At 37.7% G+C, this 17,934-nt stretch overlaps 2 protein-coding genes across 2 annotated transcripts; both read left to right on the top strand.

Moving 5' to 3' along the window:
* Positions 1–4,500: 4,500 nt before the first annotated feature.
* Positions 4,501–7,709, top strand: LOC137168362 (tumor necrosis factor ligand superfamily member 6-like). Its single transcript, XM_067570907.1, has 5 exons — positions 4,501–4,597; positions 4,778–4,994; positions 5,800–5,833; positions 5,942–6,013; positions 6,247–7,709. Exons 1-5 carry the CDS (start codon positions 4,557–4,559, stop codon positions 6,639–6,641), a joined length of 759 nt encoding a protein of 252 aa, XP_067427008.1. The 5' UTR covers positions 4,501–4,556; the 3' UTR covers positions 6,642–7,709.
* A 7,160-nt stretch (positions 7,710–14,869) lies between these two features.
* Positions 14,870–17,921, top strand: LOC137168317 (tumor necrosis factor ligand superfamily member 6-like). Its single transcript, XM_067570860.1, has 4 exons — positions 14,870–15,402; positions 16,004–16,214; positions 16,311–16,385; positions 16,615–17,921. The coding sequence occupies exons 1-4, from the start codon at positions 15,208–15,210 to the stop codon at positions 17,001–17,003; spliced, it is 870 nt and encodes a 289-aa protein (XP_067426961.1). The 5' UTR covers positions 14,870–15,207; the 3' UTR covers positions 17,004–17,921.
* The last annotated feature ends 13 nt before the right edge of the window (positions 17,922–17,934 follow it).

Genomic DNA, 17,934 nt, shown 5'->3' with positions numbered 1-17,934 from the left:
GCCCAATGTACTAGTCTCTATATAAAGCAAGGAATCTCTGTCTGTATTTATGTATGTATGTAAGTTTGTCCTTCGCATATCTCGAGAACCGTTCATCTGACCTACTTCATACCTGGCGAGTGGATTGCTGGATTTCTTGTTGTTTTGTTTTCTTCCGCTGTACCTACATTTAAGTACCAGTAAGAACCGGAAAGTATTTTATATGTACGGATTCATACAAGGAAGTTACACCATAAGTTCTGGGAAATTACATGGTAAGTGATGGGAAGTTACACTGTAAAACTCAGGCTGTATTATAAAGTGTTACCAAATCTTTAGATGTATTATCAAGCCTTGGAGGCTGTCAGAGATGCACCTGCCTGCACAGGGTTAGGGGTTAGGTAACTGCAAACATTAAAATGACTTGTGCAGTCCCAATCAAAACGTGCCTGTTTCGAACGGGTCGATTTCTCAATACCTAGAGAAAGTTGTGCCCATCCCCTAAATGCCTCTCATGCAGACTATCTGTAGATAGTCTGATAGTCTAGATATCGTAGTATAGTAGATATCAGCAGTAAAACGTGGGCTGTATTATAAAGTGTTACCAAGATTTGGTAACAAAGACAAGATATAATTCGTTCCCACGCTTATGATCATGGAGATAAGGCAACAAATCCCCCCCAGCCCTTGTTTTACATACCAGCAGGGACATTCATTGTTTTTTTAGTAATTTTAAACTTATATCACTGTCATTTTTATCTGAGATCATAGCCCACATGAAGCCCACTACATGCAGCCTTGATGCTATTTCCACAAAATTGTTGACATAGTTGGCCCCAGTATTTTATTGATTATCAACAGTTCCCTTGAAAATGGACTTTTTCCTTCTACTTTTAAACATGCTGTGGTGCAACCTCTTTTAAAGAAACCTAACCTCGATCCCTCTGTTTTTAATATTTTTAGACCAATTTCTAAACTTCCCTTTTTAAGCAAAGTTTTAGAAAAAGTGGTCTCAACCCAACTTTTAGCTTTTATGTGTCAAAACGACATCTTTGAGAAATTTCGGTCAGGTTTTAGAGCTTTACATAGCACAGAAACTGCCCTCTTCAAGCTAACTAATGACCTCCTTTTAGCAGCTGACAGGGGGAGAGCTCAATTTTAATTCTTTTAGATCTAAGTGCAGCTTTTGACACAGTAGACAACACTATTTTAGTTGACCGTCTTAAGACCTCGGTGGGCATCAAGGACACTGCACTTGATCGGTTTTATTCTTACCTTTTAGAAGAACCTTCTCGGTCACCATTGGTAACTTCACTTCTTCCACAACCCACATTACCAGTGGCGTACTGCAAGGTTCTATTTTAGGTCCAATTTTATTTTCCATCTACATGCTTCCACTTGGCCAAATCATTCAATGACACAAGGTTTCTTTTCATTGTTATGCAGACGACACACAGATATACCTTCCTCTGAGACACGGTGATCCAAGAGGCCTAGCTGCTGTTGTGGATTGTCTCATGAGATGCTACTTTTGCTGAAAAGAAAGTTGGAAAAGAAGCAATGATGAGCAAAATACAGGGGCACCAGTTTCATTAGAGAAGTGCTGGGGCCAAAAAAGTTTCTGTGTGCGTGTGCGTTAAGGCCTATTCGTATTTTCTGCGGACACAGACGCGCTCCACATGTGCGCACTAATAAACAGGGTTGCAGCATGATAACTTTCCAGAGTTGTAAATATTACAAACCGCTGTGCAGTATTTTACTGATCAGCCTTTAAATGCAATAATATGTTATTCCAACCGGACTGCTGGATCATATTTCATTCTCTCACCGACACTAAACAATATCCACACACTAACGCAGCCCCTTATTGTTCTACAAAGGACTGTTTTCAGCAAGGGCGACCCATAAGGGCTGTTTTATTACAAACAATTCCACCGCAGAAACCTGGAATCTATGTGTAACAGTTGACCTCTTTATATACAGTCAATGATGATCAATTGTGTAGATGTGCAGAACATAGAACATCAGATCCCGACCGATCCTTTTGATGAAGTTACCGCTGCTGTGCCACGTGCGTAAATGCGCACATCACTCTCTCAATTTAAAGACGCACTTATCGTTTCAGCTGCCGTGTGATGCTGCGGGTCTTTAATAAAGTCAAAGGAAAGAATCTGAACATCAACAAACAGTACATCAGTGCTGATGTTTCCACGAAATCCTGGATACATTCAGTGACACCTGAACGACATCTATGTAAAATTCAGACCTGCCTTAGTCATATTAACAGCTGTAGCCTATTCTGGTGGACATTTAAGTAGATTATGACATAGATGCGAAATACTAGAGAAGTAAAATAAGCAAAATACATGGAAGTTGGTTTGTGATTGTGGAGAGCTCTGTGTGTGCACACCTCTGCTAATTAAAGCCACGCAATTTGAGGCTTTTGTGCTCTCTGCTGTTTTCATGGACCAATCTGTGTGCTGTGTGGAGAAAAGCCTTAAACACTGTAAACAGCAACTTTACTGTCCGTAATACAACCATGGCCTGTATGCCCCTTGACCCTCTACTTCCGGCGCCAGTGGAAAAATAAAATGTTGACTTCTGTGTTAATCAAATGATAAAATTGATCACACAAAGTAATTAATCAATGTTACCATAATAAATGCACCTTTGATTGGCATTTTACAAATCTGTGTAAACAAAAAACAATCACACAATGAGTGCAGCTGGTTATCAACATAAACAAACAATGTTTTACTAAAATATTTCGTCTCTTAGCTTATATTTAATCTCCACCTCATCACATCACCCTCAGACTGCTTTAGAAAATCATGTGTACACCTGGTCTGAAGAATGGGTGAGGTGCGCACATTCTCACCACACATTCTGCTTTTATAAACACCAGTTTATGTGTGGGGAATGGCGTATGCATGGTTTATGTTCATATACATCATTTATATATCTGGCCCCAGGTGTTGTTTTCAGCCGTTTCAATGAAGGTAAACACGGTGAACGAATGTGCATAACGGCACTGTGCTCTGGTGCAGCATCTCAGAGGCTGCAGATTTATCAACATATCAGTGTTCCTGCTTTGAGATGCTGCAGGGATTTAATGAACTGAATGAGAAGCTTTTCATACAGTATAAAGCAGCTGTGGACAGCAGATACTGTAAGAATCACCCACTGGGTGGAGGATGTCCACTCAATACAGATGCTCCATACATATGTATATATATTTGCCCATGTCCCCTTAGGGTTCTCCATATGATGGAGTTATGGTGTGACTTTTAAAAAACAAAAGCGGGCCCACACTCACTCGTCTTTACACTCACACTAATGTATGAGATCTTGCTCAAGTTTAGTCAAGCAGAGGCATCGGTGAATAAAAGTACTCGTGACAGAAACAAAAGTGACATTTACTACATCATATGAATGATTGTTTTTCTCCAAAAACTGCTGACAGGGAAAGAAATTCACTATTATGGGGAAGAAAGTGGAGTAGAGACAGAGAAGTACATTAAAGTCCAGCCTATTTACACAAAACTCCACTGACATCCCCAGGGGGGCAGGGGCAAGACTTGATGTTCCATGATGATGGATGGTCAGATGCTTTCACTACATATCTGACTCAGTTTCCTGTCCTTGTCCTTTTTAAAATACATTACAATTACAATTAAATCATCATGGAATATGCATAAAGTCTGCATTAAACATGTGTTTTGCACCATTATTATATTACCAGAAACTCCTATCACTTATAATCTCATATTTGTATATTTTTGTTATGAATACAGCTCAGCAAATTAAATTATTATCTTGATCCCATGATTTACTCATTTCCTGATAACAAAACCCTCAGTAACTGATCATGTTTGTGAGAATTGCTGGGACAGTATCGGTGACAGGGTTTAACTATCTAAATTATGTAATACTTGGTTTATCTTTGCAGGAAAAATCTACTGGAAGGTCAGAAGTCAACAACAGAGCAACAGCCCTCCTTAGTACGCCACCCTGCTGCTTGGAGGTCTAATTTTCTACCATCACATCATGCTTCTCAGGTTTTCAATTCAGTGTATTCAGCCTTAGGCCCTTTTACCCCTGATCTGGTCCTACCCTACAATCATGCTGTCACAACTCATTCATCATCCATGTTAGTATTTGAACATAAAGTATTTTGAAATAACTTATTTTTTTCCATGTTCACTTCCATCTATCACACAAACACACTATTGATTTCAGAGGTGAATATACTCTCTTGAATATTTTTCTAAAAATGTGATTGTGATCTGATCCAGAGTAATATGTATAGTATTTACACCCTCAATTCATTTAACAAACTGAAGGAGCATACATTATTCTAAACAAATCACTAACTCTCACCATACCACGGTGGTGGAGTACTTGTTGGTGTCAGACCATGAGACAAGCCGCTAAGCAAGAACATGAGAGAGAGGAAGTGTGAATGGATATTTCAACATTGCTATTACAATGACGTGGGAGGGCGTGAAGGGGAGGTTAAATGCATTGTGCTCACCCACTTGGTAATTGTCGTCTTTTACTTTGAGGCTTCGTAACTGATGGTCAGGTTCTGTAGCTGCACCAGAAAAATTTGCATCAGGTACAGCATCATTTTAATATTTGCAGTTATCGTGTGCAGGCAAGTGCATCTCTGACAGCCTCCAAAGGGGCTTTACTGATGCATCTCAGGATTTCTATATCTGACTCTGAGCTTTGTCCCCAGTGAAGTGACACTCGTTGACAACTTCTGGAGCATATTTCCATACTGATTCATTTTCAGTTACAGAAAGAGCGCTGTTGATATGGCTGAGGATGGGTATCCTTTTGTAAACTCGATGGACAGCCATGCCACCTGTCCTCCAGTACCACCCAGGCTAAGCCAGGGGCAACGGTGTGCCAGGGTGGGACAGAAAGTGCTGTTCATCCTGGTGAGCGTGGTATTATGCAGCATGATCGTAGAGGCCTGTCTCATCTACCATCTCTACCAAATTGAATCTGTGAGTATCAATCAGTATCAGTGCTTCTTTTTTGTTTAATTAAATTTTCCTTTACAACCCCTTTTTACTCTCACTTTCCTCATCACCTTTAACTGCTATTCTCACTTTCAGTTTTCCTCTTTTTCTTTTTAGTAGTTTTCTCTTACTTGTATTCTGTCACTATTAACCGAAAACTGCTGTTCATTGATAACACCTTTAAAATTCCTTTAAACGCTAGTCTTAAATATTTATAACAGGAATTCCTCTAGTTGCCTCAGTAACATTTTATATTCATAATGTAATATTTATGTTAAAATGTAATTACTTGGAGTGAGTCAAATATGTACTAATCAAACTAAGGTAAAATCTCAAGACAAAAATAGTAAAATACAAAAATGAGTGACCTCAGTACATTAAAAAAGTTTCATGAAATAATATAAAAGCAGCACATTTCATGTAAAGGTGATTATTGATTCAGCAAACAAAAATACTATACAAACAGGGGACGGTGGAGAAAAAGAAGTGGTGTATTTCCTGTAGCATGATTGTGATCTACCTTTTATAGATTACCAAAAACACAGACCTGTCCTACTTTGCTCTGCACACAGTGTGGTCCTTACACACAATTCAGATCTTATAATGTTTGTTAAAATCTGCTCACATACAGATCATAGTTGGGTTTTTTTGTTTTTTTACTTTTTTCATCTTATTTTCTTAATGTGCATATGCACCAATGGTGATTGCATTCACATCTGCATGTGCATGCTCACAAACAAAAAATAAACAAGCACAACTGTGAGGTGAACTGCTTTTATTTTCATTGCAGGTCACCTCAGCATCAATCTCTAAGATCATCACAGGTATGTGTCAGCAGTTTTGCACTTAAATTTAAATAAAATTTTAATTGATAAATATTTTCAATTACTTTATGCAAATTAGAGACATGTCTATGTCTGGTCTTCATACAGAACAAGATGTTGCTGCCACCAAACGGCCCAGTCCTGTTATTTCTCCTTCCAAACCAGTTGCACATCTGACAGGTGAGGGCAGCGCTGATGTCCCAACCAATACCATGGTGTTAAATGTATTACCAAAGCAGAAAATAAATCAAAATACATTGTCATTTGCTTGTAAAATGAAGGCACATTCTCAAAGTGCTGGTGGTAATCATGTGGTTTATTTGTCATTTTTGAAGCCTCAAAATTAAAAAAAAAAAAATATATATATCAGACTTCATATTGTCAGTGTTGTCTTCTCTCTTTCTTTCTTTCAGATGGACAAGACGTAGTTCATGCAAAAGACATTATGGCATGGAGCACAGATGCAGACCCTCTCCTCTATGAAATAGACTACAAAGACAGAAGTCTTGTCATTCAGAAGGAGGGGTATTACTATGTCTACTCCAAAGTTTCCTTCTCAGACAACGATGTATTTCATCATCTTGTTGAATTGCGTACTGAAAAGTATACTGGGAAAAGTATTAACCTCTTGAAGTCCAGGAAATATTCCAATCTTTCCAAACATTCCTCTTACAAACAATCCAACAGTTACTTGGGTGGAGTGTTTCACCTCTCCAAAGGTGATGCCATTTTTGTGAAAGTGAGCAACACCTCAAAAATCATGCGACAGAAACCGTCTGATAATGTCTTTGGTGCATATACGATATGAATATCATACTAATATTTCACCAGAAATCCTAAAAATTGGAGTAAGAATAAATAAAATTGGATAAGAAATCATATAACATCTTTTTTTGAGGACTAATGGTTCTCTTTTTAATGAAAAGGTAAACACAACCAGATTGGAGTGAAAACCTGGAAGTGTTAAGAAGGTCAGGACTGCTGACTCTTCAGTTTCTAAATTGTGTTTGACAGTAAACAAAATTCATTTTTTACATCAGGGACTTTTTACATGATACCTTATATACTCACTTTACACTTAATCTTTTGTGTGTTACGAACTGACACATCATGGATGGATATTTTGAAGATGACTTATACTGCTTAGTTGGATCTTCATATTTGTGCTGAGTTTAATTGCATGCATCATGTTGCAAACCAGTCTCACATCAAAATGTATAGTAGCTATGTTGGTCCACAGTGCAAAACATATTAGTTTCAGATGCTTATGTTTCTTTAGCCTATTCTTTTCCACTGGCCTGCATCCACAGTGCAAGTGGCCAGTTTCTGTCTGCAAAAACAAACCAAATGGCTGAAATTCCTTTTATACTCAGGGGAAATGCAACATTTTAGGATAGCTTCAGCATTGAAATTCCTTTTAATGACATTTCTAGTGAGAAATGTGCATTTTATTTTCATAATCTTTGTTCAGGGAATGTATATGATTTTTAGTTTGTTAGTTATTATGAAGGTTGTTTCAGGTCTTGCCAGAAAACCGTAGGAATGCAATGTTTCCGACCGTTGCTATGGTGGTTGCTATGGACCCTGCTGTCGCTGAAACCATGTCGTTGCATGTTGTTTGAATCATTGTCTTTGCGTTGTCTTGTTATTTGAACTGTTATGTTATTTGTGTTATTTTATGTAACTGTTTGATTATGTTATTTCAATAAAAAAAACAAAAAAACATAGAGTTTAGAGTGGAGAAATGAACTGAGTTTGAAATCCAGAATTTGAAGCTTTGCGACCAGAGGACTTGCCGCCTGTAAGTATTTTCCTCACTGTCAACGTGTCAAAGTTTTCTTTTAATGATATCATTCATCATCAACATTTATCAACACAAAAACACAAAAGTGTCCTTGATAAGTCAACAATATGATAGGTTAATGTTAAGGCCATTAGTTTTAGTTATTTCCCCTTTTCCTCTACAACATTGATTTGCTTCTTCTTCTTCCTGTGAAGTTAACAATGGGAAATATGGACAGCGTCATCTGCCATTGCAATCCATATTGTGGTCGGAGATGGGATTACATCTGTAGTGATAATGACTTGAAAAAACTTAAAAAATTTAAGCTCCTCTATTGAACTGTGTGCTATGAAGGAAACTTGGCTTGTACGTTCAAGACTTAGTGCTGGATGTCACAGTCACGTTCAGAGATATATATAAAAATACCTCATATACAACGTTGCTTCTGGTTCTTCTTCTGCACATGGATTCAACAGCGGAAATACGGACAGCGCCATTCTGCCATTGCAACCCACATTGTGTCGGAGGTGGGATTACACCCGTAGTGATAAGAACTACCATAGAGAATTAATTGAAAAAGCTTAGAGAGTTTAGCTCCATTCCTGTTCCTTATGCATGGGAACTTTGTATGTATGTTCAAGACATAGTGCAGGATGTCTCAGGGATGTTTTGAACGGGCAGTACAGTTCATCCGATCAATTTTCGCTCAGGTCAAAATTGTAGTTTCCAGATATTCTGCGTGTGAGGCATTTAGGGAGCATCAGTAAATTGTACCATCTACCGATAGCCTGCATATGAGGCATTTACGGAACATGGGTTAATTATAGCGTCTACTGTTAGCCTGTGTGTGAGGCATTTAGGGAACATGGGTAAATTGTAGTGTCTACTGATAGCCTACATGAGAGGCATTCAGGGGACGGGCACAACTCTTTCTAGGTATTGAGAAATCGACCCGTTCCGAACAGGCACGTTTTGAATGGGCACTGCACTAGTCTCTCTATATAAAGCAAGGAATCGCTGTCTGTCTGTATATAAGTTTGTCCTTATATATCTCGAGAACCATTCATCCGATCTATTTCATACCAGGCAGGTGGATTGCTGGGGAAACAAGGAAGTGCAATGTTGATGTGTGAAGTTGTTTGGATGAGCGGTTTCGAAAATTATTCAAAAATACCTAATAAATAATGTTGATTTGCTTCTTCTTCTGCCAGTGGAGTCAACAAATGGAAATACGGATGGCACCACTCTACCATGGCAACCCACATTAAAATGTAGGCTAGTTGTCTCCCCTGAATATTAATGTTGATTATTATTCTGTATTATATCATTAAAAAGGTCTCGTTATTGATCACGAATAGAAGCCAATCAGAAGGCGGTAATTTGGTGCCTGTACCAAACAAGAAGCATTCTTATCAATTGTTCCAACGGAAAACAAGAGCAGCCAACCAAGGAAAAAGTCTGAGGCTACTGGAAAAAAGCAGGAGGATATGTATCCATAGCTAAGGTGTTCAATAGAATATTGGCATTTTTGCTTGTTCTGTGCCCTTTTGCTGATATGATATGATTGTTGTTGTTTTATGATGCTATCCAGTTGATTAAACAATCAGACATGTAGCGGTCAAATAAAATAGCCAAGTCAAAGGTCCACAGGGGTTTTGGTTGGGGAGTTTATGGGTCCTCCCCCAAGAAAATTTGATGTCATTTGACTAAAAACTATGCATTTTCACACAATTTTGGACTATTATCATTACAATATTTAAAGAAAAAAAAAAAAAACGCATTGTGTGCCATAAAATATAATAATCACAACACATTGGTAAAACAGGCTTATAGTGAATGGATTTGAACTGCGATTTTCTCATCCTCCCATCCTCCCAAGCTGTAGCCACTAGAGATCCCAGTATTTGTATTTGTATCTGTATTTGTTGAGGCAGCAAAATTATTTGTATCTGTGTTTGTATTCGAATAAAAGTGGAAAGAGGCTTAAAAATCCTGTTTTTGTTTTTATTACACTTTTAATTTTAGAAAACTATTATGATTACTGAGCTAAAACTTTACTCATCGCCTCATTGCAGCCAGACCTATCTATTTGAACACCCATAACACGGAGACAACACACTGTGTAACGTGTAGGGAGGAACTTCAAAGGCAATTGTTGCTTTGCACTTTTCATTTATTGCCTATTTTTTACAACTTAACTTTGTGGAAAGGAGAAGGGGAACAACAGGTTATGGAGAGTCTTTAAGAGCACTTTGCTTGTGTCAGTAGCTCAACTTTATCTCTGGGGAATACCCCCAACAAATAATTTTTAAAATATTTGTATGAAACAAATACTCGTATAAAACCAACTATTTGTGCTTTGCGGAATAATGTATTTGTATTCAGGTACACCCCTAGTAGCCACTAGCCAGTTGTAGGGACAGCTATGGATAGAATTTAACTTATCCACAAACAATTTATTTGTCCCATTTTGCACATATCACGGAGATACAACAGACTGCATTGATGCCATCTCAACACCTTTTATTTCCTTGTTGGAATAAAAGACACACATCAGACTTTATGACCCAACTGATAAAGATTTATACTGTCTGTTAATATCTGACAATGTTACCTGTTTGTGCCTGGCAAAAGTATGTGAACCCCTAAGATTACCAATTCATTAGAGGGGGAAATTAGAGTTGGGTGTTGCAATTAATGGGATGACAATCAAGTGTGAGTCTGTGAGGCCCTGCCTTATTTAAAGAAGATAAATCTGGGTCTTCACTGTCAAACTCTGAGCTTCACAACACAGGTTTGTGGAAGTGTGTCATGGCTCAAACAAAGGAGATTTCTGAGGACAAAGAAGAGTTGTTGATGCTCACCAAGCTGGAAAGGGTTACAAGACCATTTCTGAAGAGTTTGGACTCCACCAGTCGGCTGTCAGACAGATCATATACAAATTGAAGACATCCAACACCATTGTTGCCCTCCCAGGAGTGGTCGAACAACAAAAATCACACCAAGAGCAGGCGTGTAATAGTCCAGGAGGTCACAATGGACCCCAGGGTAATGTCTAGGAAACTAAAGGTCTCTCTTGCATCCATCATCAGGAGAACATTGAACATCAATGGTATACATGGCAGAGTTGCAAGGAAAAAAGCCAACTCTCTCCAAACAGAACATTGCTGCCATCTACGGTTCACTCAAGACCACGTGGATAAGCCAGGAGGTGATTGGAACATTGTTCTCTGGATGGATGAGACCAAAATCGAACTTTTTGGCTTGAATGAGAAGCGTTCTGTTTGGCAATGAGCAAACACTGCATTCCAGTATAAGAACCTTATCCTATCTGTGAAACATGGTGGTGGTATTATCATGGTTTGGGCTGCTTTGCTGCCTCTGAACCAGGACAGCTTGCAATCATTGAAGGAGCTATGAGTTCTGAGTTGTACCAGCACATTCTACAGGAAAATGTCAAGGTATCTGTCTGTGAACTGAAGCTCAACAGAAAGTGGGTCATGCAATAAAACAACTAAAGTCGTTCTACCAAAGAGTGGTTAAAACAGAAGAAAGATAATGTTTTGGAATGGCTGAGTCAAAGTCTTGACCTTAATCCTAAAGAAATGCTATGGAAGGACCTGAAGCATGTAGTTCATGCAAAGAAGCCCACAACATCCCTGAGTTGAGACTGTTCTGTAAGGAAGAATGGGGTAATTCCTCCAAGCTGATGTGCAGGGCTGATAAACAGTTACCGGAAACGTTTGGTTTAAGTTATTGCTGCAAAAGGGGGTCACACCAGTTACTGAAAGCAAGGGTTCATATATTTTTGCCACCCACAAATGTGTAAGATAAGATAATTTTCCTCAATAAATAAATGAAAAAGATGAAAACAATGATTTTTTTTTGTCTCATTTGTTTAATTGGGTTCACTTTGTCTAGTTTTAGGACTTGTGTAAATATCTGATCATGTTTTCAGAAATACAGAAAATTCTAAAGGGTTCACAAACTTTCAAACAACACTGTATATATTTTTTTGCCCATGTCCCCTTAGGGGCTCCATATGATGGCATTATGGTGTGACTTCTAAAAAACTATTTTTAATATTGGGAGACAAAAGCAGGCCCACACTCACTCCTCTTTACACTCACACGAATGTGTGAGATCTTGCTCAGGTTTAGTGAAACAGAGGCATCAGTGAATAAAAGTACTTTCGTGACAGAAACAAAACTGACATTTACTACATCATATGAATGATTGTTTTTCTCCAAAAACTGCTTACAAGGAAAGAAATTCACTATTATGGGGAAGAAAGTGGAGTAGAGAAAGAGAAGTACATTAAAGTCCAGCCTATTTACACAGAACTCCACTGACATCCCCAGGGGGGCAGGGGCAAGACTTGATGTTCCATGATGATGGATGTCAGATGCTTTCACTGCATATCTGACTCAGTTTCCTGTCCTTGTGTGGTGTTCCGCGTGATGGCAGCAGTCACGGGGTGTACCTACCTTTTACAGATTACCGAAAGCACAGACCTGTCCTACTTGCTCTGCACACAGTGGTCCTTACACACGATTCAGATCTTATAATGTGGAGAATTTTGTTAAAATCGGCTCACATGCAGATCATAGTTTTTTTTGTTTTGTTTTTTTAATTTAAGCTTTTGTCATCTTATTTTCTCAACTTGCATATCCACCAATGGTGATTGCATCTGCATCTGCATCTGCGTGCTCACAAACAAAAAATAAACAAGCACAACTGTGAGGTGAACTGTTTTTATTTCCATTGCAGGTCACCTTAGTGTCATCCTCTAAGATCATCACAGGTATGTGTCAGCACTTTTGCACTTTAATTTATATTCAATTTTAATTGATAAATACTTTCAATTACTTTATGCACATTAGAGACATGTTCATGTCTGGTCCTCACACAGAACAAAAAATTGCACAGTCCTGTTATTTCTCCTTCTAAACCGGTTGCACATCTGACAGGTGAAGGCAGCGCTGATATCCCATCCAATACCATGGTGTTAAATGTATTACCAAAGCAGAAAATAAGTCAAAATTGTCATATCTTTTGCTTGTAAAAATGAAGGCACATTCTCAAAGTGCAGGGAAGGTAATCATGTGGTATATTTGTCATTTTTGAAGCCTCAAAATTAAAAAAAATATGTTGTCAGTGTTGTTTTCTCTCTTTCTTTCTTTCCAGATGGATAAGATGTAGTTCATGCAAAAGACATTATGGCATGGAGCTCAGATGCAGACCCTCTCCTCTATGAAATGGACTACAAAGACAGAAGTCTTGTCATTCAGAAGGAGGGGTATTACTATGTCTACTCCAAAGTTTCCTTCTCAGACAACGATGTATTTCATCATCTTGTTGATTTGTGTACTGAAAAGTATACTGGGAAAAGTGTTACCCTCCTGCATTCCAGGAAATATTCCAATCTTTCCAAACATTCCTCTTCCAAACAATCCAACAGTTACTTGGGTGGAGTGTTTCACTTCTCCCAAAGTGATGCCATTTTTGTGAAAGTGAGCAACACCTCAAAAATCGTGCGCCAGAAACCGTCTGAGAATGTCTTTGGTGTATATATGATATGAATATCATATTAATATTTCACCAGTAATTCTAAAAGTTGGAGTAAGAGTAAAAAAAATTGGATAAGAAATCATATGGCATCCTTTTTGAGAACTAATGGTTCTCTTTGTAATGAAAAGGCAGATTCACAACCAGATTGGAGTAAAAACCTGGAAGTGTTAAGAAAGTCAGGACTGCTGACTCTTCAATTTCTAAATTGTGTTTGACAGTATAACAAAATTCATTTTCTCATCAGAGACTTTTTATATGCTACCTTATATACTTGCTTTGCACTTAATCTTTTGTATGTTACATCATGGATGGATATTTTGAAGATAACTTTGATATACACTGCTTAGTTAGATCTTTATATTTGTGCTGAGTTTAATCATATGCATCATGTTCATGTTAAAATGTTCAAAAAACACACAAGCTGTATCCTTATACATTTTTTATATCTGAATAATACAATTTTTTATATCTGAATAATACAATGAATAATACAAAAATAATACAAAAACTTTTAATTCTGCTGTCTATGTGCAATAATGCACGCAAAAGAATGAAATAAACAGCTCATGATTTAGATGTGGTTGTTGTTTGTTGGTTTTCTCAAGTGAAATGAACTCCTCTATGCACTTCCTGTTGCATCAAGCGAGACCGCACTGGAGCCTTTGCAGAGTGGTCTCAGTATCAGTTGCAGCGAATGTTTCACCCACTTGATGCAACAACACCACACATACAGTAGAGAAGGTATTTTTTAAATACATTACAATTACAATTAAATCATCATGGAATATGCATAAAGTCTACATTAAACACGTGTTTTGCACCATTATTATATTACCAGAAACTCCTATCACTTATAATCTCATATCTGTATCTGTATATTTTTGTTATGAATACAGCCCAGCAAATTAAATTATTATCTTGATCCCATGATTTACTCATTTCCTGATAACAAAACCCTCAGTAACTGATCATGTTTGTGAGAATTAATGGGACAGTATCGGTGACAGGGTTTAACTATCTAAATTATGTAATACTTAGTTTATCTTTGCAGGAAAAATCTACTGGAAGGTCAGAAGTCAACAACAGAGCAACAGCCCTCCTTAGTACGCCGCCCTGCTGCTTGGAGGTCTAATTTTCTACCATCACATCATGCTTCTCAGGTTTTCAGTTCAGTGTATTCAGCCTTAGGCCCTTTTACCCCTGATCCGGTCCTACCCTACAATCATGCTGTCACAACTCATTCATCATCCATGTTTGTATTTGAACATAAAGTATTTTGAAATAACTTATTTTTTTCCATGTTCACTTCCATCTATCACACAAACACACTATTGATTTCAGAGGTGAATATACTCTCTTGAATATTTTTCTAAAAATGTGATTGTGATCTGATCCAGAGTAATATGTATAGTATTTACACCCTCAATTCATTTAACAAACTGAAGGAGCATACATTATTCTAAACAAATCACTAACTCTCACCGTACCACGGTGGTGGTGCACTTGTTGGTGTCAGACCATGAGACAAGCCGCTAAGCAAGAACATGAGAGAGAGGAAGTGTGAATGGATATTTCAACATTGCTATTACAATGACGTGGGAGGGCATGAAGGGGAGGTTAAATGCATTGTGCTCACCCACTTGGTAATTGTTGTCTTTTACCTCGACGCTTTGTAACTGATGGTCAAGTTCTGTAGCTGCACCAGAAAAATTTGTATCAAGTACAGAATAATTTTGATGTTTGCAGTTATCGTGTGCAGGCAAGTGCATCTCTGACAGCCTCCAAAGGGGCTTTACTGATGCATCTCATGATTTCTATATCTGACTCTGAGCTTTGTATGCGCCATCTCCACTTGAACCAACCACAAGTGAGCCCACCCATTTTGCTACTTTTTCACATCGTCTGTCACACTGTCTCTTCTGTTTGTCTCTGTGGCCCCATTGAAGCGACGCTCTTTGACAACTTCTGGAGCATATTTCCACACTAATTCATTTTCAGTTACAGAAAGAGCACTGTTGATATGGCTGAGGATGGGTATCCTTCTGTAAACTTGATGGACAGCCATGCTACCTGTCCTCCAGTACCACCCAGGCTAAGCCAGGGGCAACAGTGTGCCAGGGTGGGGCAGAAAGCGCTGTTCATCCTGGTGAGCGTGGCATTATGCGGCATGATCGTAGAGGCCTGTCTCATCCACCGCCTCTACCAAACTGAATGTGTGAGTATAAATCAGTATCAGTGCTTCTTTTTTGTTGAATTAAATTTTCTTTTGCAACCCCTTTTTACTCTCACTTTCCTCATCACGTTTTCCTCTTTTTCTTTTTAGTAGTTTTCTCTTTCTTGTGTTCTGTCACTATTAACCCAAAACTGCTGTTTATTGATAACACCTTTAAAATTCCTTTAAACGCTAGTCTTAAATATTTATAACAGGAATTCCTCTAGTTGTCTCAGTAACATCTTATATTCATAATGTAATATTTATGTTAAAATGTAATTACTTGGAGTGAGTCAAATATGTACTAATCAACCTAAGGTAAAATCTCAAGACAAAAATAGTAAAATACAAAAATGAGTGACCTCAGTACATTAAAAAAGTTTCATGAAATAATAAAGCAGCACATTTCATGTAAAGGTGATTAGCGATTCAGCAAACAAAAATACTATACAAACAGGGGACGGTGGAGAAAAAGAAGTGGTGTATTTCCTGTAGCATGATTGTGATCTACCTTTTATAGATTACCAAAAACACAAACCTGTCCTACTTTGCTCTGCACACAGTGTGGTCCTTACACACAATTCAGATCTTATAATGTTTGTTAAAATCTGCTCACATACAGATCATAGTTGGGTTTTTTTGTTTTTTTACTTTTTATGTCTTGTTTTCTCAACTTGCATATCCACCAATGGTGATTGCATTCACATCTGCATGTGCATGCTCACAAACAAAAAATAAACAAGCACAACTGCGAGGTAAACTGTTTTTATTTTCATTGCAGGTCACCTCAGCATCAATCTCTAAGATCATCACAGGTATGTGTCAGCAGTTTTGCACTCAATTTTAATTGATAACTACTTTCAATTACTTTATGCACATTAGAGACATGTCTTTGTCTGGTCCTCACACAGAACAAGAAGCTGCTACTGCCGCTAAATTGCGCAGTTGTGTTATTTCTCCTTTCAAACCACTTGCACATCTGACAGGTGAGAGCAGCACTGATGTCCAATCCAATACCATGGTGTTAAATGTATTACCAAAGCAGAAAATAAATTAAAATACATTGTTGTAGCTTTTGCTTTTAAAATGAAGGCACATTCTCAAAGTGCTGGTGGTAATCATGTGGTTTATTTGTCATTTTTGAAGCCTCAAAATTAAAAAAAAAAAATCAGACTTCATATTGTTGGTGTTTTCCTCTCTCTTTCTTTCTTTCAGATGGACAAGATGTAGTTCATGCAAAAGACATTATGGCATGGAGCACAGATGCAGACCCTCCCCTCTATAAAATAGACTACAAAGACAGAAGTCTTGTCATTCAGAAGGAGGGGTATTACTATGTCTACTCCAAAGTTTCCTTCTCAGACACCGGTATATTTCATCATCGTGTTGATTTGCGTATTGAAAAGTTTACTGGGAAAAGTATTAACCTCTTGAAGTCCAGGAAATATTCCAATCATTTCAAACACCCCGAACAATCAAACAGTTACTTGGGTGGAGTGTTTCACTTCTCCAAAGGTGATGCCATTTTTGTGAAAGTGAGCAACACCTCAAAAATCGTGCGACAGGACCTCTCTGAGAATGTCTTTGGTGCATATATGATATGAATATCATATTAATATTTTACCAGGAATTCTAAAAATTGGAGTAAGAATAAATAAAATTGGATAAGAAATCATATAACATCTTTTTTGAGGACTAATGGTTCTCTTTTAATGAAAAGGTAAACACAACCAGATTGGAGTGAAAACCTGGAAGTGTTAAGAAGGTCAGGACTGCTGACTCTTCAGTTTCTAAATTGTGTTTGACAGTATAACAAAATTGATTTTTTACATCAGGGACTTTTTACATGATACCTTATATACTAACTTTACACTTAATCTTTTGTGTGTTACAAACTGACACATCATAGATGGATATTTTGAAGATGACTTATACTGCTTAGTTGGATCTTCATATTTGTGCTGAGTTTAATTGCATGCATCATGTTGCAAACCAGTCTCACATCAAAATGTATAGTAGCTATGTTGGTCCACAGTGCAAAACATATTAGTTTCAGATGCTTACGTTTCTTTGGCCTATTCTTTTCTACTGGCCTGCATCCACAGTGCAAGTGGCCAGTTCCTGTCTGCAAAAACAAACCAAATGGCTGAAATTCCTTTTATACTCAGGGGAAATGCATTATTTTAGGATAGCTTCAGCATTGAAATTCCTTTTAATGACATTTCTAGTGAGAAATGTGCATTTTATTTTCATAATCTTTGTTCAGGGAATGTATGTGATTTTTAGTTTGTTAGTTATTATGCAATTATTTCAGGTCTTGCCAGAAAACCGTAGGAATGCAATGTTTCCGACCGTTGCTATGGTGGTTGCTATGGACCCTGCTGTTGCTGAAACCATGTCGTTGCATGTTGTTTGAATCATTGTCTTTGCATTGTGTTGTTATTTGAGCTGTTATGTTATTTGTGTTATTTTATGTAACTGTTTGATTATGTTATTTCAATAAAAAAAACAAAAAAAACATAGAGTTTAGAGTGG

The sequence above is a fragment of the Thunnus thynnus genome, chromosome 17, assembly GCF_963924715.1.
Source record: "Thunnus thynnus chromosome 17, fThuThy2.1, whole genome shotgun sequence".
Taxonomy (NCBI): domain Eukaryota; kingdom Metazoa; phylum Chordata; class Actinopteri; order Scombriformes; family Scombridae; genus Thunnus; species Thunnus thynnus.
This window is presented reverse-complemented; position numbering and strand designations above follow the sequence as displayed.

What these genes read in the sequence shown, in the direction of transcription:
- LOC137168317 (XM_067570860.1), top strand. Translation starts at nt 15,208, where the DNA reads ATGGCTGAGGATGGGTATCCTTCTGTAAACTTGATGGACAGCCATGCT. An exon ending in GCCTCTACCAAACTGAATGT is followed by an intron (nt 15,403 to 16,003) that starts GTGAGTATAAAT and finishes TAATGTTTGTTA; the next exon opens with AAATCTGCTCACATACAGAT. An exon ending in ACCACTTGCACATCTGACAG is followed by an intron (nt 16,386 to 16,614) that starts GTGAGAGCAGCA and finishes TCTTTCTTTCAG; the next exon opens with ATGGACAAGATGTAGTTCAT.
- LOC137168362 (XM_067570907.1), top strand. Translation starts at nt 4,557, where the DNA reads ATGGTCAGGTTCTGTAGCTGCACCAGAAAAATTTGCATCAG. An exon ending in ATCTCTACCAAATTGAATCT is followed by an intron (nt 4,995 to 5,799) that starts GTGAGTATCAAT and finishes TTTTCATTGCAG; the next exon opens with GTCACCTCAGCATCAATCTC. An exon ending in ACCAGTTGCACATCTGACAG is followed by an intron (nt 6,014 to 6,246) that starts GTGAGGGCAGCG and finishes TCTTTCTTTCAG; the next exon opens with ATGGACAAGACGTAGTTCAT.